Source organism: Dreissena polymorpha, chromosome 2 (assembly GCF_020536995.1).
Source record: "Dreissena polymorpha isolate Duluth1 chromosome 2, UMN_Dpol_1.0, whole genome shotgun sequence".
NCBI lineage: Eukaryota > Metazoa > Mollusca > Bivalvia > Myida > Dreissenidae > Dreissena > Dreissena polymorpha.
The window spans coordinates 13,490,593-13,506,207 of NC_068356.1; the positions used below are offsets into that span (position 1 = coordinate 13,490,593).

General features: G+C 35.3%; 1 protein-coding gene across 1 annotated transcript; it reads left to right on the forward strand.

Annotated features, from left to right (window-relative positions):
• The first annotated feature begins 1 nt into the window (after position 1).
• LOC127865938 (F-box/LRR-repeat protein 15-like) lies at positions 2–14,868 on the forward strand. Its single transcript, XM_052406095.1, has 4 exons — positions 2–100; positions 7,919–8,470; positions 13,357–13,488; positions 14,304–14,868. Exons 1-4 carry the CDS (start codon positions 90–92, stop codon positions 14,491–14,493), a joined length of 885 nt encoding a protein of 294 aa, XP_052262055.1. The 5' UTR covers positions 2–89; the 3' UTR covers positions 14,494–14,868.
• The last annotated feature ends 747 nt before the right edge of the window (positions 14,869–15,615 follow it).

Consider the following 15,615-nt stretch of genomic DNA (forward strand, 5'->3'; position numbering starts at 1 on the left):
TAGCTTATACAGGAAAGATAACTCTATATGATTTTGTAAACAAATTAGAAAATATCTTTTTTTAACCAGAACGAAGTCACAAACAAGTCATGAATAAGTGGTTTGTATCATGCATCGGTTAATTATTAAAATATTATTCTTGTCGCAACTTATTAAGTTATTCTCTTCAAAAAAATCTTTACAGACCCTTTTAATATAGTCAATGACATAAATATAAACCAGTTTTTTTATTATCCTGTATTCCATTAATGTCATTGACTCTATTAAAAGCTTTTACAAGCTTTAACAGGTACAGAAACACATAAATGTCAAGATTAAATATAAGACTTAATAAGGCTCGACTGGTCAGGGTGGCTCCATAGGCAAGGCGTTGAACATGCCAAATAGGTAGTCTCATTAATAAGACGCGCAAAGAATTTAGAGATACTTTTTATATGGGCTAAATTCTTTGGAACGTCTCATCGTTGAAGGACCTTTTTAGTGGTGGAAACCAGAAAGTTTAAATTTTCATCAATTTGCGTAAAATTGCAAAATAACATTACCAACTCATTCAGTTTTAATTCAGAAGTTCATTTTTACATCAAATATCGTCGATTCGAAGTTAGAAAGGCATAAATTCTTCAGTTAAACTTCTGCTTAAATCGCAAATCAATCACTGACCTGTAGCAATGTCATGAAACTGATTTAAATATGAACCAATCAGAAGAAGGCATTACGGTGTAACGTGTACGCGTAATTTTATTTAACATGAGCTTTTAACACCGACTTTTACCTAACTAGATCTAGTATGCTAATCTTTGTCGATTTAATAAGCATATGTTCAAAACAGATATGGTGCAGTTTCTATTCACTGTTCTAAGTTTCAGGAAGTGTTTATGCATGTCTTTTTCGCACCTCTGTCTGTGTTGTTTTATGTACTTACATTCTACGTTACAAAGGACGGTATACTGTACGATCTGTATCAATATTATTTATGTACAGTATAAAAATAAAAGATGTACTTTATTTCAGAACTTTTTAATTGTCAATTTAGAAAAAAAAACAATGCTAAATTAATCCAGAAAAGTATAACATCGGTTTACTATGTAACGCGCTGCACCACAACAGACGAACGCAAACTGTATTTTACGCTGTTTATTCTTCCACTTTAAACCAGAAGCTTTACATCGAGGTCGTGTTATCGATTAATATCTACACAGCGAGCGAATCGAGAGATATTGAAAAATTGAATAGTGGTTGGATTTAAATTGCTCAGGCGTGCAAAATTCAAAGTGTCATTGCATAATTTTTACGGAACATTATCGAGAAATGAATTATCTACACAGGTATGTAAATATTATTGCAATCCGTTGTTATTAAGTGTCTTATATCGGGGCTTGAATGTTGCGCACAAAATCCTTGCGCAACAATATAGACAAAGAACAAAAAATTCCCACCACATAATTGGTCTTTCACCCTTTGTACGCTCCAAATATTACCCATATAAAAAGTAGCTTAATATTTAAGAGCGTCAAAAATTTGGACTAGCCAAATAGGCAGAATGTCACAAATTCAACAAAAGTGCAAATTACAAAGTCATATATCGTTTAAAATTTATCAACCTATATATGAAATTGTAGCTAAATATCACCTGAAAACATTGGCCATACAAAAATTGGCATCATTTCAACCGTTTAAGAATAACAAACAGACAAATCGGACGAAATCGACAAAAACGCGCACACCAATCTAACCATAACCATCCGTGTAAATGCTTGCTTACAAACAATACTATCACATTTTATGGCGTAACATTGATGAAATAGAATAAAATAAACAACTTACCCCTAAAAACTAATTCCAAAAGTTTATATATTCTTTGCAACAACTGTTTTAACCCTATTTTATTTACTTGAAAACAAAAGTCCCCATCATGCTCTTGAACCCGGCTTAGCAGTGAATTACACAAGCAGAGCCAGGCACAATAAACAACAACAACGACGCTTTGACAAATGGCGACAGCTGATTACTTTAATGGAATGGATGAAACTAAATGAAAACTATTTACTCATTATGATTTTATTGGAATTAGTTTTAAGGGGGAAGTTGTTTATTTAACTTTTTTATCAATTTAATACAGATAAATTGTGATAGTATTGTTTGTAAGCACGCATTTACACGAATGGCTATGGTTAGATCGGAGTGCGGGTTTTTGTCTTACCTAGCGAAAACTGTGGATTTCGTCCAATTTTTCAGTTTGTTATTCTTAAACGGTTGAAATAGGGCCACTTTGAGTATGACCGTTTGCAGATGATATTTAGCTACTTTTGTTGAATTTCTGACATTCTGTCTATTCGGCATGTTCAACCCCTTGTCTATATATTATATATCATATATGATTTTTTTGGGGCCGGGTCCCTATGGGTGGCTCGGGTACTAGATTGTACTTAAATATATCCTCTATTCATATAACTTCGTGCAGCCCTATAAGATCGTATACTTTTTTATGACGTAAACTTCTAAGCAACATTTGAACGCACGTGCCCAAAAACGGTTCACTTTTGTCACGCGAGAATTTCCACTGCCGATAAGACAACAATCATAAGGAAAAAGCAATAAATATGATATAAATTGTCCGTTTTTCTGACCTCGTTCCAAAGAAATAGCCTAAAAAATGTTTAAAATCTGCACATTTCCTTCACCAGACAGCTATGTTTGTCAATGTTTTGATCTTAAAATGTTGTAAGAGTAGTTTCCCTTGGATACCCGTCTCGAATTTGTATTGTGCTCTCTGTACTTTGCATTACAATTAAGATTTATCCGCAAATGATGACACGAGACCATACGTTAAGATCGTGTCCGGCCTATTGCAATAAAGGTTCTCACTGCGTCAATTTGGGATTTTGTCACAAATCAACTGTCAATAGAAGGGGTGACAGCCTTTTATGCCCCCATTGTGAATAGAATTTTATTTAGCTATTTTCCATTAGTAAATACACTTTATCTAGACCTCTGAATACAGTTATCACAGTTCATATTTCGTTTTTATGAAGACCAGTTTTGTTTAAACCATTATTTTCAATACAGTTTAGTCACGAAATTCATCTAAAACAACACGTATTTAATACAAAAAAACACATATTTACAAAAACATATATCGGTTATTATAAACACATCCCAGCGCCTCGCTGTGACGTCATCAAAATCGGTTCACGATCTTATAGGGTAATTCTGTGTGACGCAGACTACGATATACATGAATGTTTAAAGGTACGTAACTCCATTATTATTACCTGTCAACCAACATGTTTCACTCGTTATTTGTTAAACAAAAGATAAATCATAAAGTATATATCAAGTTTAGTTATTGTCTTATGATTTTTCATGAAAGACATGCCATTGAAGTTTAAGGCGCACAAACTTATAGGTTTAGAGGCTACTCCGGGTAATCATAAGTATACTTAAATGTACCCCAGGTACAAAAAATGTACTGAAGCATACATGGGCATTTTTATGCTAAATTGGTCTTTGTTTGCTAATTTTTTTCAAATTAATCATGATAATATATTCTATAAATTTTCTACATTATTGAAACTCCTTAAAAAAGCATGTTTATGCAGGTTTTGTTCAAAGAGAATTTTGTTTTGTATTCCGTAGCGCGTTTTACGACATCGGATTTTAGACAGGAACAAAACTCTGGTACAGTCTAACTTGGCTGGTTACATGTTAGTATATGTTCGGTCTTCCGTACCTGGGGTACATTTAATAAGTATATATTAGAGTACCCGGGGTAGATTAAAGTAGTACCCAATCCGACAATGACCAATCAAGCCTTAACAAGCATTAATTTTATATAAATAATAACATTTTTGCATGAGAATAATCATACTTCCAGCTGTCATTTAATTTTTTTTTTTGTTTTTTTTGCCAATTTTTGTCAAAAGTAATACATTTTATAATAATAACAATTTATGTTGACACATTTAAAGAGTCAATAAATGTCATTGTCAACATGAAGTAGCATAAACCCAATCTTTTGATTGAAATTCAACTTTATAATTGTTAATAACAGAAAATATTTAACACTTTATTTCAACTCATTAAATAATGTCAACATACTTGACAGTTTCATCCGGGTAAATATACGACCATATCATAATAACACTTTAATTGCAGAGTGCTAAATCCTTCTTCCAAACAAAATCTTTTTTGTTGAAATAACAACTGTCTGTCCCATTTTTATGTTAAAATAAATCATGATAAGGGCAGACAGTGTTTTTATCCCCTGCCATAGGCGGAGGGATATTGTTTTGGCGTTGTCCGTCCTTCCGTTTGTCTGTCCATCCGTCTTTTCGTCCGTCCGGCACTTTTGTGTCCGGAGCCATATCTTGGAAGTGCTATGGCGGATTTCATTGAAAATTGGTATGAGTATATATATTTATAAGAGGATGATGCATGCCAAATGGCATTGTACACCTGCTGTAAATAACGGAGTTATGGCCCTTTGTATCTTGAAAAAATGCTTTTTTGAGTGTCAAATATAACACTTTTTTGTCCAGAATATATTGGCGGGGGATATCAATTCTATGTATTGCTTGTTTAGTTTTTACAATCAGAAATCAAATCCAAAACAAATACGCTTTTCAATGCTGTAATTTACCCTTGTTTTGGAAAAAAGAAAACTGTATGACCAAATAAATAATATGCTTAACTAACTATTTTGCATTTATATTTTGATTGAACAGTCACTTTATTGAAAACAAAATCATTAACAAATTCAGAAGATTAAGAAATAAATAGGGCTAATTTGTAAATCAATGGAGTGTCTTATTAAGCAAGCGTGAAACATATGCTGTCAGTGTGATGTCCGAGATCTATAATCTTTCTCACCATATCAATCTAATCTGATAACAAACCCTTAGGGCTTGTAAGCATGAAATGTGGTGAATAAATATGCTCCAGTTATGTACCAGACAAGATTTATTGTAATACAGATTAGCACAGTCTACAAATAAGGTGTCATTAATTAAATTCACCACTTAAGAAATTTGTCACAATTTGCGACTATAGCGATCGGCAACAAAACCCCTGAAAAAAGTAACAAGCCAGTAAAATTATTTTTCCTTCAAGTTTAATTTAAGGTTCTGGTGAATTGAGATTAAAATTAAAAGCAAACAGTTTCCTTTATTTTGCACAATAAATGTGTGCATATAGAACCTGTTCGGGTCTATGACATTGTTAGCGCTGTTAACCAAAATGGTTTACACTCTAAACATATTTATTTATTAAGCAGACAGAACTCTTTGAAATTGAACGGTTTTCATATAACTTGGCTTAAATATAAGGTCATCAACACAATGTTCAGGATTGAATGATTTTCATAAAAATTTGTACTTAAATGTATGAGCATGAGCTAGTCAAGCCAAGCAAAGAACACTCATCAAAGTCAATGGTTTGAGCCATTTTTACCATGTCCACTGTCAATCATCATCATCAACATCAATCCCTTGACCGGGTTGACAGTTGGGTCAGGGGAAATAAGGGATGACGATACAGAAAGCCTCCAGTCAGGTATGTTGTGTGTTGCTGAGAGTCCATGGAAAGGGATGTCCACTCTTTTACATTTTCTATCTAGGCATGCCCTGGAGAATAGTTTTGCATAGAGAGTGGTGCCTAGCAACATATCCAAACCAAGCCAGCTTTCGTCGTTTGATTGTTGCTAGTAGGGGCTCTTGTGGACCAAGTGTTGCAGTAATGTTGTGGATGTGTACTTGTTGGTCTTGTGCTTCCTATAGGAGATGCGGAGCATTCTCCGCAGATTATTATGTTTAGATGCCTGTATCCTGCGTTCTGTGTCCGCATGAAGCGTCCAGGTCTCACAGCTGTAGAGAAGGATGGAGACTACAAGGGACTTGTAGAGCCTGTACTTGGTAGATTAGGGGATGGAACTGCCTATCCACAACCTGCTCAGTCTGGCCATCGCTGCGGTCGCCATGGCAAATCTTATTTGGACCTCAGCAATACTGATACCATCCTTGGACAGGATTGCGCCCAAGTGCTTGAAGCTGAACGTTTTCGCCAAACGATTATTGTATTCGCTGAATTTGCTAAATTTTCACCATTGGCGAATCTGGCGAACGGCAGCGGGAGCCCTGCTGATCACTTCTTCTAGCTTCTTGCAATTCATGGTGATGTCTGCAATGGTAATGGTTGTGCTGTTAACCATGATCTTGGACTTCTTCGTGCTAACCTCCATCTTGTAGTGTATGCTCTTGCTCGTTCATAGAGTCTGTTGGTGGGATCTTGAAGTTCACTGCTGGTGCTACCCATGAAGTCAATGTCATCAGCAAAACTCAAGTTGGAGATGGGTCTTCCACTGATGGAGATTATCAGATAGAGGTGTGGTGGTCATGGAGATTCTCCTGCATTATTTTCTCAAGGAAAAGGTTAAACAGGACAGGAGAGAGCAGACATCCCTTACAGACGCCCACTGATGTCCTGAAGAGGTCACCGTGCTATACGTTGAGAAGTATTGCAGTGCTATATCAAGTACAAGTGTCATATCAGAAGCAGACGAGAATCTCCTTTCCAAGAGTGCCGCAGTCCTATACAGATGGAGTGAATACTGCAGTGACCTCTACAACTATCCGCTTAAACCAGACTCCAGTCTTTTTCAGAACGATCCCAGACCAGAAGCGGACAAAGAAAGTCCGCCCATATTTAAGCCAGAGGTGACTGAGGCAGTACTTAGTCTTATAGCAGGAAAATCTCCGGGAGTGGACAATGTCCCTCCTTAGCGATTAAGCACAGAGAAGAGTCAAGGACTGCAGCAATGACAGCAAAAGATCTGGGAGGAGAAGAAATGGCCCAACGAGTGGACCCAGACACTAGTCATACACTTGCTGAAAAAGGGCAACCTCAAATTGTGCGAGAATTACCGCACCATCAGTCTAATCAGTCATCCCAACAAAGTCGTGATACGCATCATCCTTAATCAATTGAACAGTAAGGCAGAGGAACTGCTGGCCGAAGAGTAGGCTGGATTCAGAGCTGGGCAGAGCACAGTGGAACAGATCTTCAACTGCAGAATCATCATTGAGAAACACATGCAACACCAACGTGAGCTCTTCCATTACTTGATTGAATTAAAGAAAGCTTTCGACCGCGTGTGGCATTATGGCCTATGGCATGTTATGAGAGGATTCAACATTGAAGAAGGGCTGGTGCAAGTCATTCAATGACTCTACGGAAACGCCAGCTGTATATATCCTATACCTTTTAAATGATTTTCATGAACATTGCCCCAAATGTTAAGGGCGTTTACATGAAGACAATTGGCAAATTATTTTGACTCAAGGTCACAGGTTTGAGCCTCCATTTTTGTTCCCGCGCCATATCTGCTATCGGTATACCCTCTCAAGGATTTTCATGAAATTTGAATGTCATTCAGACCTTATGCAGAAGGCATGAGTCAGTAATAACTGCTCAAAGTCAAGGTTATCTTTCAAGGTAAAAAGTTTAAGCCTCTATTTTTGTGTCAAGGTGTCACCACTCAGTGCTCAGGGCTATTTTCCATCTTGAGCAAGGGTCTTATATATGCTCCTTCCCCCAAGAAAAATGCCCCTTCCCATAAGATAATTTCTTTGAAAGGATGCTTTTTTTCTCCAACTTTCAAGCCTACTTTGGGAAATTTCTTTCTCTTTCAAATTGGCGATGTTTTTTCCCCCCAAAATGGAAGGCCAGGCCTTTTCCCAAAACCAAAAAAAAAGCCCTGCCACTTCAAGGTTACAAAAAAATATCGGCTGGGATATAGCTGTCTGTTTTTATGATTATAGCAAATTTACGTAATTTTAACTATTTACATGTAAACTGACTCAGTCAGTATTTGAGTATTTGAAATGTATGAATTTTCTGAAAATATATGTTATTTTCATTACAGTGGGGACACGCATGTTTCTGCTGTGACCTTATTTGACTTGCCCGTGGAGGATGTTATTTTCCAGCATATCTTTCCTCTGCTGCCAATTCAGACTCTATTCCACGCCCGCTGTGTATGCAGGCAATTCCAACAGATTGTACAATACTTCTTTACTGTGGCACGCACATTGAATATTGCTAGGATTGGGGGCAAAGTCACAGAAAGAGCATTTCACATACTTACTGATGAAAGTTCAAACCTTGTGAATGTTAACTTAAGGAATGCAAAGGATTGGCTTCAGGATTCATTACTTATGCCAGTTCTGAAAAACAATCAAAGAATAGAGTCTCTAGATTTAACAAACTGTACTAGCTTGTCAAATACAAGTTTGCAAGTTTTAGTTACACATTGTGTTGGGTTAAAGTCATTAGTGCTGCGAGACTGCGTATGGTTGGATCCTGATGGTGTGACTGTAATCGGTTTGTACTCAAATCAGCTGGAGAAAATTGACATGAGTGGATGTTGGAATGTCAATGATGAGGCTCTGGTAGTTCTTGTCAAAGGGTGCCCAAGGTATGGTTGAAGGAATTCTATGTTTATTCTGTTACAGGATAATTTTTTCATCCTTTCATCTAATTTCCTCCGTTTATGTTCCAAAGTTGCTCAACAAATAGTTTCATAGGTCACCTGAGCAAAACATGCTTAAGGTGAACATTTGTGATCCTCTTAGTCTTTTGTTCATAGCCCATGGTCTGTCATGCATTGTCAACATTTCCACCATTTATTGCCCTTCATGAAACTTGGTCAGAACATTCATCTCGATGATATATTGGCCAAGTTCGAAACTGGATAATGTGGGGTCTAGCAGGGTTCCCTCTGGGCTTTCAAAAGTTGTCGCCACTTACTTTCGCCAAATTTAAAAAGTTGTCGCCACACTGGGGCTACATTTGGGCAATGAAGATCATGTTATTATAATACAAACAAAAACTGAGCATTTACAGTATGTTAAAGGAATTGATTAATAACAGTAGTATTAATAATAACAACACATTAAACATTGTTAATTAAATAAAGACCGTCTAGGACGCATTAAAGAAAAAGCTTTTAAACAATCTTTAGACAGAGTCCACAAATATTACCTAATCTTCGTGAAACTTGGTCAGAATGTTCATCTCAATAATATCTGAACCAAGGTGAAAACTGGGTCGTGTTGGCTAAAAAGCAAGACTTATTACGTCAAATTCAAGAAAAAGCTTGTGAATACTGTGGAGCCTGAATTTATTGCCCTATCTTCATTAATTTAGGAATGCATGACATGTGCTCAAAAACTAGATCACTAGGTCAAATAAAAGAAAAAAGTTGTAAACACGCTAGAGGCCATATTAATTGTCTTATCTTAATGAAACTTTCTATGAATAGCTTTCACAATGATATATCTGCATATATCCTAAATGGGTCGTGTGGGGTAAAAACTAGGTCACTACGTCAAATCTAAGAAAAAGGTTTTGAACATTCTAGAGGCCACATTTATTGCCGTGTCTAAATGAAATTTGGTCAGAACATGTATCCCAATCCATTGACTGAGCATGAAACTGGGTTGCAAATGTATGTGGGGGTGACTAGATCATTAGGTCAAATTTACGAAAAAGCTTGTAAACCCAAAAATGTTTTCGAACCTTTATATTTTGGAAATAAAACAATGTTACACTTCAGTAAATCCCCCATTTTAAATTCACACTATCTATATAAACCTGAAGATTTTAGACAAGCCTTGCAAGATTTATGATATTTTTCTTCACTTAAGATGTTTGAAAAATCACACCCATGGTATCAGTTTTTAGCTCACCTGAACACAACACAATGTGCTCATGGTGAGCTTTTGTGATCACCTTTTGTCTGTTGTGCGTTATCCGTCGTCAACATTTTGTTAATGACACTCTAGAGGCCACATTTTTTTTATCCGATCTTCATGAAACTTGGTCCAAAGATTTGTCCGAATGATACCTTGGTAGAGTTTAAAACTGGGTCATGTGAGGTCAAAAACAAGGTAAATAGCTTTTTAACACTCTAGAAGTAAAATTTATTGTCCATTCTTAATGAAACTTGGTCATAACATTTGTCTTTATGATGTCTAAGCGGCATACATGCCATAATTTTTGAGGTCCAAAGCGGGACATTCCATAAAAAATTGTCGGGACATTTGACCAAAAAGCAGGACACCTAAAACGATCTATCAGACTATCATTCCACCTTTACTATTGTCAGTAAATAGTACTAACAAAAACTCGTGATACTTTTATTCAAGACATAAAACATCTGATATGAAGCATGAAATCTAAAACATAACAATAACAGTTTTATTAAATAAGACAATAGCAAACAACGAAATAATATTCATTTTTATAAGAGTATAAAATCTAGAACATTACGACAACAATACTCATTATATTAATTTCAATGGCAAACATTAACGCAGGGGAGGTTATCCAGTTGACTGAAAGTACGGGTTACAGTACACTATCTACCGAACCACTTTTACTGTTTGTTGCGATGTTTTTTTAAGCATGTATCCATGCGCAGTTTGTTACTTGTCAATTGTCGCGGCTTAATTGGAGTAGGGTCAAACTGTCATGCATAGCATCTCGTTGATTTTAGCTTAATTGAAGTAGGGTCAAACTGTCATGCATAGCACCTCGTTGTTTTTATTACAATTACACCCAATTACACTAGACAGGATGGGTATCACTTATTGGACTGTTTGTTGCGATTTTGGTATATTGCACATTCGGATTATCCCGCTATATTGGAACTAAACATTGAATGTAAAAGACTCATTAATGACGTAGAGTTAATTTTACGAAACAATTGTTTTGTAAACCGTTTCAAACAAATACAAAAATAAACACATTTTCAACATTTATTTCATTATAATCGATAGCAATAAGCGACCACTATTTTAAAGACCACCATGGTGTGAATGCCTGATGAAATCAATAATTAGCCGATAAATCGCTGATAAGGTGTCATAAACAACACTGGTACACACGATAAGTAGAATCGGATTGTTAATTGGGGGCAATAAAGGGATTAGCGGTGGTAAGTGTTAGCGAAACAGAGCTTGAATAGCGAATTTTATTGGGAACCTATAGACCTTACATCGTTTTTTACGAATGTCGGGACAAATCGTCTCACGGCGGGACGGCGGGACAAAGGGTCCAAAAGCGGGACTGTCCCGCCGAGATCGGGACGTATGGCATGTATGCTAAGCGGAGTTTTAAAATGGTTCCGGTTTGTTGAAAATCATGGCCGCCAGGGGGCAGGGCAGTTTTCCTTAATTGGCTATAGCAAAACCTTGTTCACAATCTACAAGTCACATTAATGGTTCTGGTTTGTTGAAAAACATGACTGCCAGTGGGCAGGGCAATTTTCATTATATGGCTATAGTAAAATCTTGTTAACACTTTAGGAGTCAGGTTTATAGTCCAATCTTCATGAAACTTGGTCAGAATATTTGTTCTAATGATATCTCAGCGGAGTTCTAAAATGGTTACGGTTTGTTGAAAAATATGGCAGACAGGGTGCTGGGCAATTTTCTTTATATGGCTATATTAAAACAATGTTAACACTCTAGTTGTAATGAGGATGTTGGTGCTCAATAATGATGATGATGGTAATGATGATACTGGTAGTGGATTCAGAAACATTAACAACCCAAATATCTTATAATATTTATTGCATTACTCAAATTTACTAGTGCCATAACTTCAGATTGCTATCTTAACAGAAATTTAACATAGTGGTGAAATCAGTAAAACAACAAGAATCTTATTTGACCTTTCATTAATTAGCCTACTCTCTATAAAACTAATTTATACCTGTACTTGCATTGTTGCAGTTCAATAGTGTTGATTGATGGGGTCTTAAATAGCCAGGTGATGATTGTGTAACGATGACTGTGTAATGGGCTTACAGCTCCCTGGATATTTGCCCCAATTAATTGGGCTCTCACATCAAAACCTTAGTCTTGAAGCCAGATGGACACCATGATTGATAAGATAGACTGCTTATACAGTTTGCAGTGGGTCAGTAGTTTATATGTGATTATCAAAGATTTGTGATTAAAACAGGTTTTATTGTTGATTCAATTGGAAATATCATTGCAAGGTGAGTCTGAAAATTGTTCTGTTAGTTTAAAAAAAACTTTCTCCAAAATGTGTTATAAAAAACTATAATTATTCACATTTTTTAAGAAACACAAAAAACTGTTTGGTTGAAAAGCTATGTTGTTTTGGCAGTTTAAAAAAAATGTATTTATGTTACAGATTTTTGTGCATTTTAGTTACAAATAGTTTGACAGTTGTTTTGAAAGGATAATTTTTCAAATTTCTTGTGTGTGTTTACTTCTATATTTGCACACATGTGTACACATTTGTAACTACATGTATGAGAAAGATCAAGTGTCAGATGTTTGGTACGTTAAAAGTAGATCAATGTTGAATTTCTATTCTCATACTCATTTACTTTCTTATAACGGACTTTGATATATGATAACAATTTAACATATTGTATTTAATGATACAAAAACTATTTCATGAACACTCAATCAACTGAAAATATACAGTTGTTTTGGTATCTTAAGCTGTTCTTGCACAAACAAGTTGTAACTAGTCATCCCATATAACATCCAAAGATGCTGAGATGCTTATCTCATGATTTCAAAGCTGGACGATAATTTGTGAAAAAATGTACTTCCTTTTTCTTTTGCTGATTATGCTCATTATTAAACTAATGTCCTCATATCACTTTTATCCAAAATAAACCTTTGTTGCAATTTTATTATAAAAAACATAAACACAAAAAACTTGTTATAACTCATTATTTATATATTTGCCAAAACAACAAACCCTTTCTTTTCACAAAACAATGTTAACAACCGTTGCTTAACGTTACTTCTACTCAGGTGAGCGACCCCAGGGCCACCATGGCCCTCTTGTTTAATTTGTGTTTAATTTAGTTTCAAAGAACGTCCCATCTTTGCAACTTGAAAAAATAGAGAATGTACTGGTATTATAAAGTAGATTTAACTAGTAATATAGAACATGCATAATAGGATTTTATCACTGATCAGTTGAACATCCATGATAATCTTCTAACTTGGTAGCTTTTTTGTAAACAGGCAGGTTTAAGATTATTCTTTATATTAAAAAAAAACAAAAAACATTTTACCATTTAATGACTCTGACTTGGTGACTGCTTAAATGAATTACCATCAGCAAAGCCAATAATTCTGATCTGGCATACAACGGACAATAATTGTTTGTGCGGTCTGTCATAAAGATCTATAGCTACGAGTTAAACATTTTCACAAGTTCCTGTGTCATATTTTGTATACATCTTTACTAGGTTTATTTAAATACCTAATATTTTGTTGAAAAACAAAATTCATATTTATTTTTCAGATTACTGTCAATTGAATTGATGAAGATATACGGATTAACAGATACATCAATGTCCATTCTTTGCCAATCATGCCCAAAATTAGTTCACCTCAATGTTCAAGGATGTTGGCGCATTACAGATGATAGCATAAGGTATTTAAGATGATAGTATTAGACTATTAGGTATGAAAGATGATTGAAAACAATGTATTAGGTGATAAGGTAAATAATCGGTGGTGTCCGACGATGATAAGGTACATAACTTGTTAATTTACATGAGGATAGCATGAGGTGGAAAGGTACATAACTTGTTAATCTACACGAGGATAGCATGCTGTGATAAGGTACATATCTTGTTAATTTACATGCAGATAGCACGAGGTGATAAGGTACATAACTTGTTAATTTACATAAGGATAGCACAAGGTGATAAGGTACATAACTTTTTAATTTACATAAGGATAGCACGAGGTGATAAGGTACATTACTTGTTAATTTACATGAGGATAGCACAAGGGACATTAACTGTTCAATGCACACGATGATAATATAAGTTGCATTAATTGTGTAATGTACGAGATGATGAATTAGTTGCATTAATTGATAACTTTTAAAGATGATATGGTAAATAAGTGATGACCAGATCAAAAAGTTTCATAAACAAGAGCTTGGGGTCTTAAACATCCGTGTAACGTTGAACAGATCTGAAGTTTCTTTTAGTGAGGCCATGTTTTAAAATTAAGGAAATATTTTATAATTAATCAATATATTTTTATAGTTTCACAATTTATTTTAGCAAAAATCATGGTAATTCATTCATGTTTCTCTAAAAATGACAATACAAAGCTGTAAAATGTTTAAGTTATTTGTAAAAAAGGTCTTGAACATTGATTGTTTACTGTACAAATTACAGCATTAAGTACATACATGTATATCGTTAACTGTACAGACAATATTATTCTTTGTAGGTTTCTGGCAGAATATGGAAAGAACCTGAAAACATTACACATTCGTGATTGCACCCATGTCACAGAGACTGTTCTGACAAAACTGCGTCAAAATGGAGTGAAGATGGACCGACTGGCACCTCCCAGTGCTGATGGACGCATGGACAAAGTACTGTCTAGATTTAGACATAAACTGCTCGTCCAAACATGAGTTACTAAGTGTGTTATTTTTGACCCTGCATTTCACAAATATTTACAGTTTGTTGCTTAAAGTGAATTTCTGACTGAATTTCATATACCCATACTAGCCAGTTAGCATCAGAGAACCTTTCACAACTAAATTTATTAGATGTACCATATTATAATAATAACCACATATTTGAAGGAAATGTGACACAACAGCATTATTCTTACAGTGTATTAATAGTAAATTACAGTTTCAACTGTCATATATCTTACATATCTTTATGTAATGTGTTTACAATATATTGTTGTTTTTGTATTCAAGTAATTCATGTCATGCTGATACATGTAGAATGTTCATGCTTGTAAATACTCAACGTCCTGTAGTACAGCACAATGATCATGTTGTGTTCATTGTTCTATACAATTATGACGTTCCACGTAAGCCTCGTTATGTGAAATAGGGTCTATATGCCTCAAAAGAAGTTCGGCAGTAAGCCAGGACTGTGACGTTCACTTCCCGCAAAGTCACAGTCTGATGAAGATTCACCAATGGTGGATCAAAACTGTCCCGGTATGTGAAATAAATTCTTGGAATGTACATATAAACTGTTTAATAAAGGTCTACATGCCTTATGCAGCCAAAGGAGCTTCAGACCAGCCTGCCAGTTCACACATTTTGGTCAGGATCTACACTGTCAACTATTAATCACACGATTTTGTGGTCTCACTAGTTGACAATGTAGCTATTGATCATATAGTGCAAATGCCTTCCATTTAAGGTATGCACACCCAGACATGTGCTCTCCTGTTAATTTGCCACACCCAAAACAGATCCTATCAAATTGGCATAGCTAATAGCCATATAATTTAGGCAAGGTTAATAGTCTGTCATTCCTTTAATATGTTAAAATTTACTCAAAATGACTGTCACCATGAATGCCTTTACATTTAAAAAAATTAGTCATTGAATCTTTGTTAGCTAGTAAATAGCATAATTAATTGTTTGACCTATGTACATGTAACTGTGAAAACCTAAGTGAGAATTGGCTACATGCCATTTGGGTCAGTATTTGGAGTGGCTCGAGTCCACCTATGCTTAAACTAGAGCTTTGTCACAGACGTGACATATACCCCCACGTGCCGCATT

Excerpts from the sequence above, each read along its gene's own strand:
- LOC127865938 (XM_052406095.1), top strand. Across the intron at positions 8,471-13,356 it reads CTTGTCAAAGGGTGCCCAAG|ATTACTGTCAATTGAATTGA; the intron begins GTATGGTTGAAG and ends TTTATTTTTCAG. Across the intron at positions 13,489-14,303 it reads ATTACAGATGATAGCATAAG|GTTTCTGGCAGAATATGGAA; the intron begins GTATTTAAGATG and ends TATTCTTTGTAG.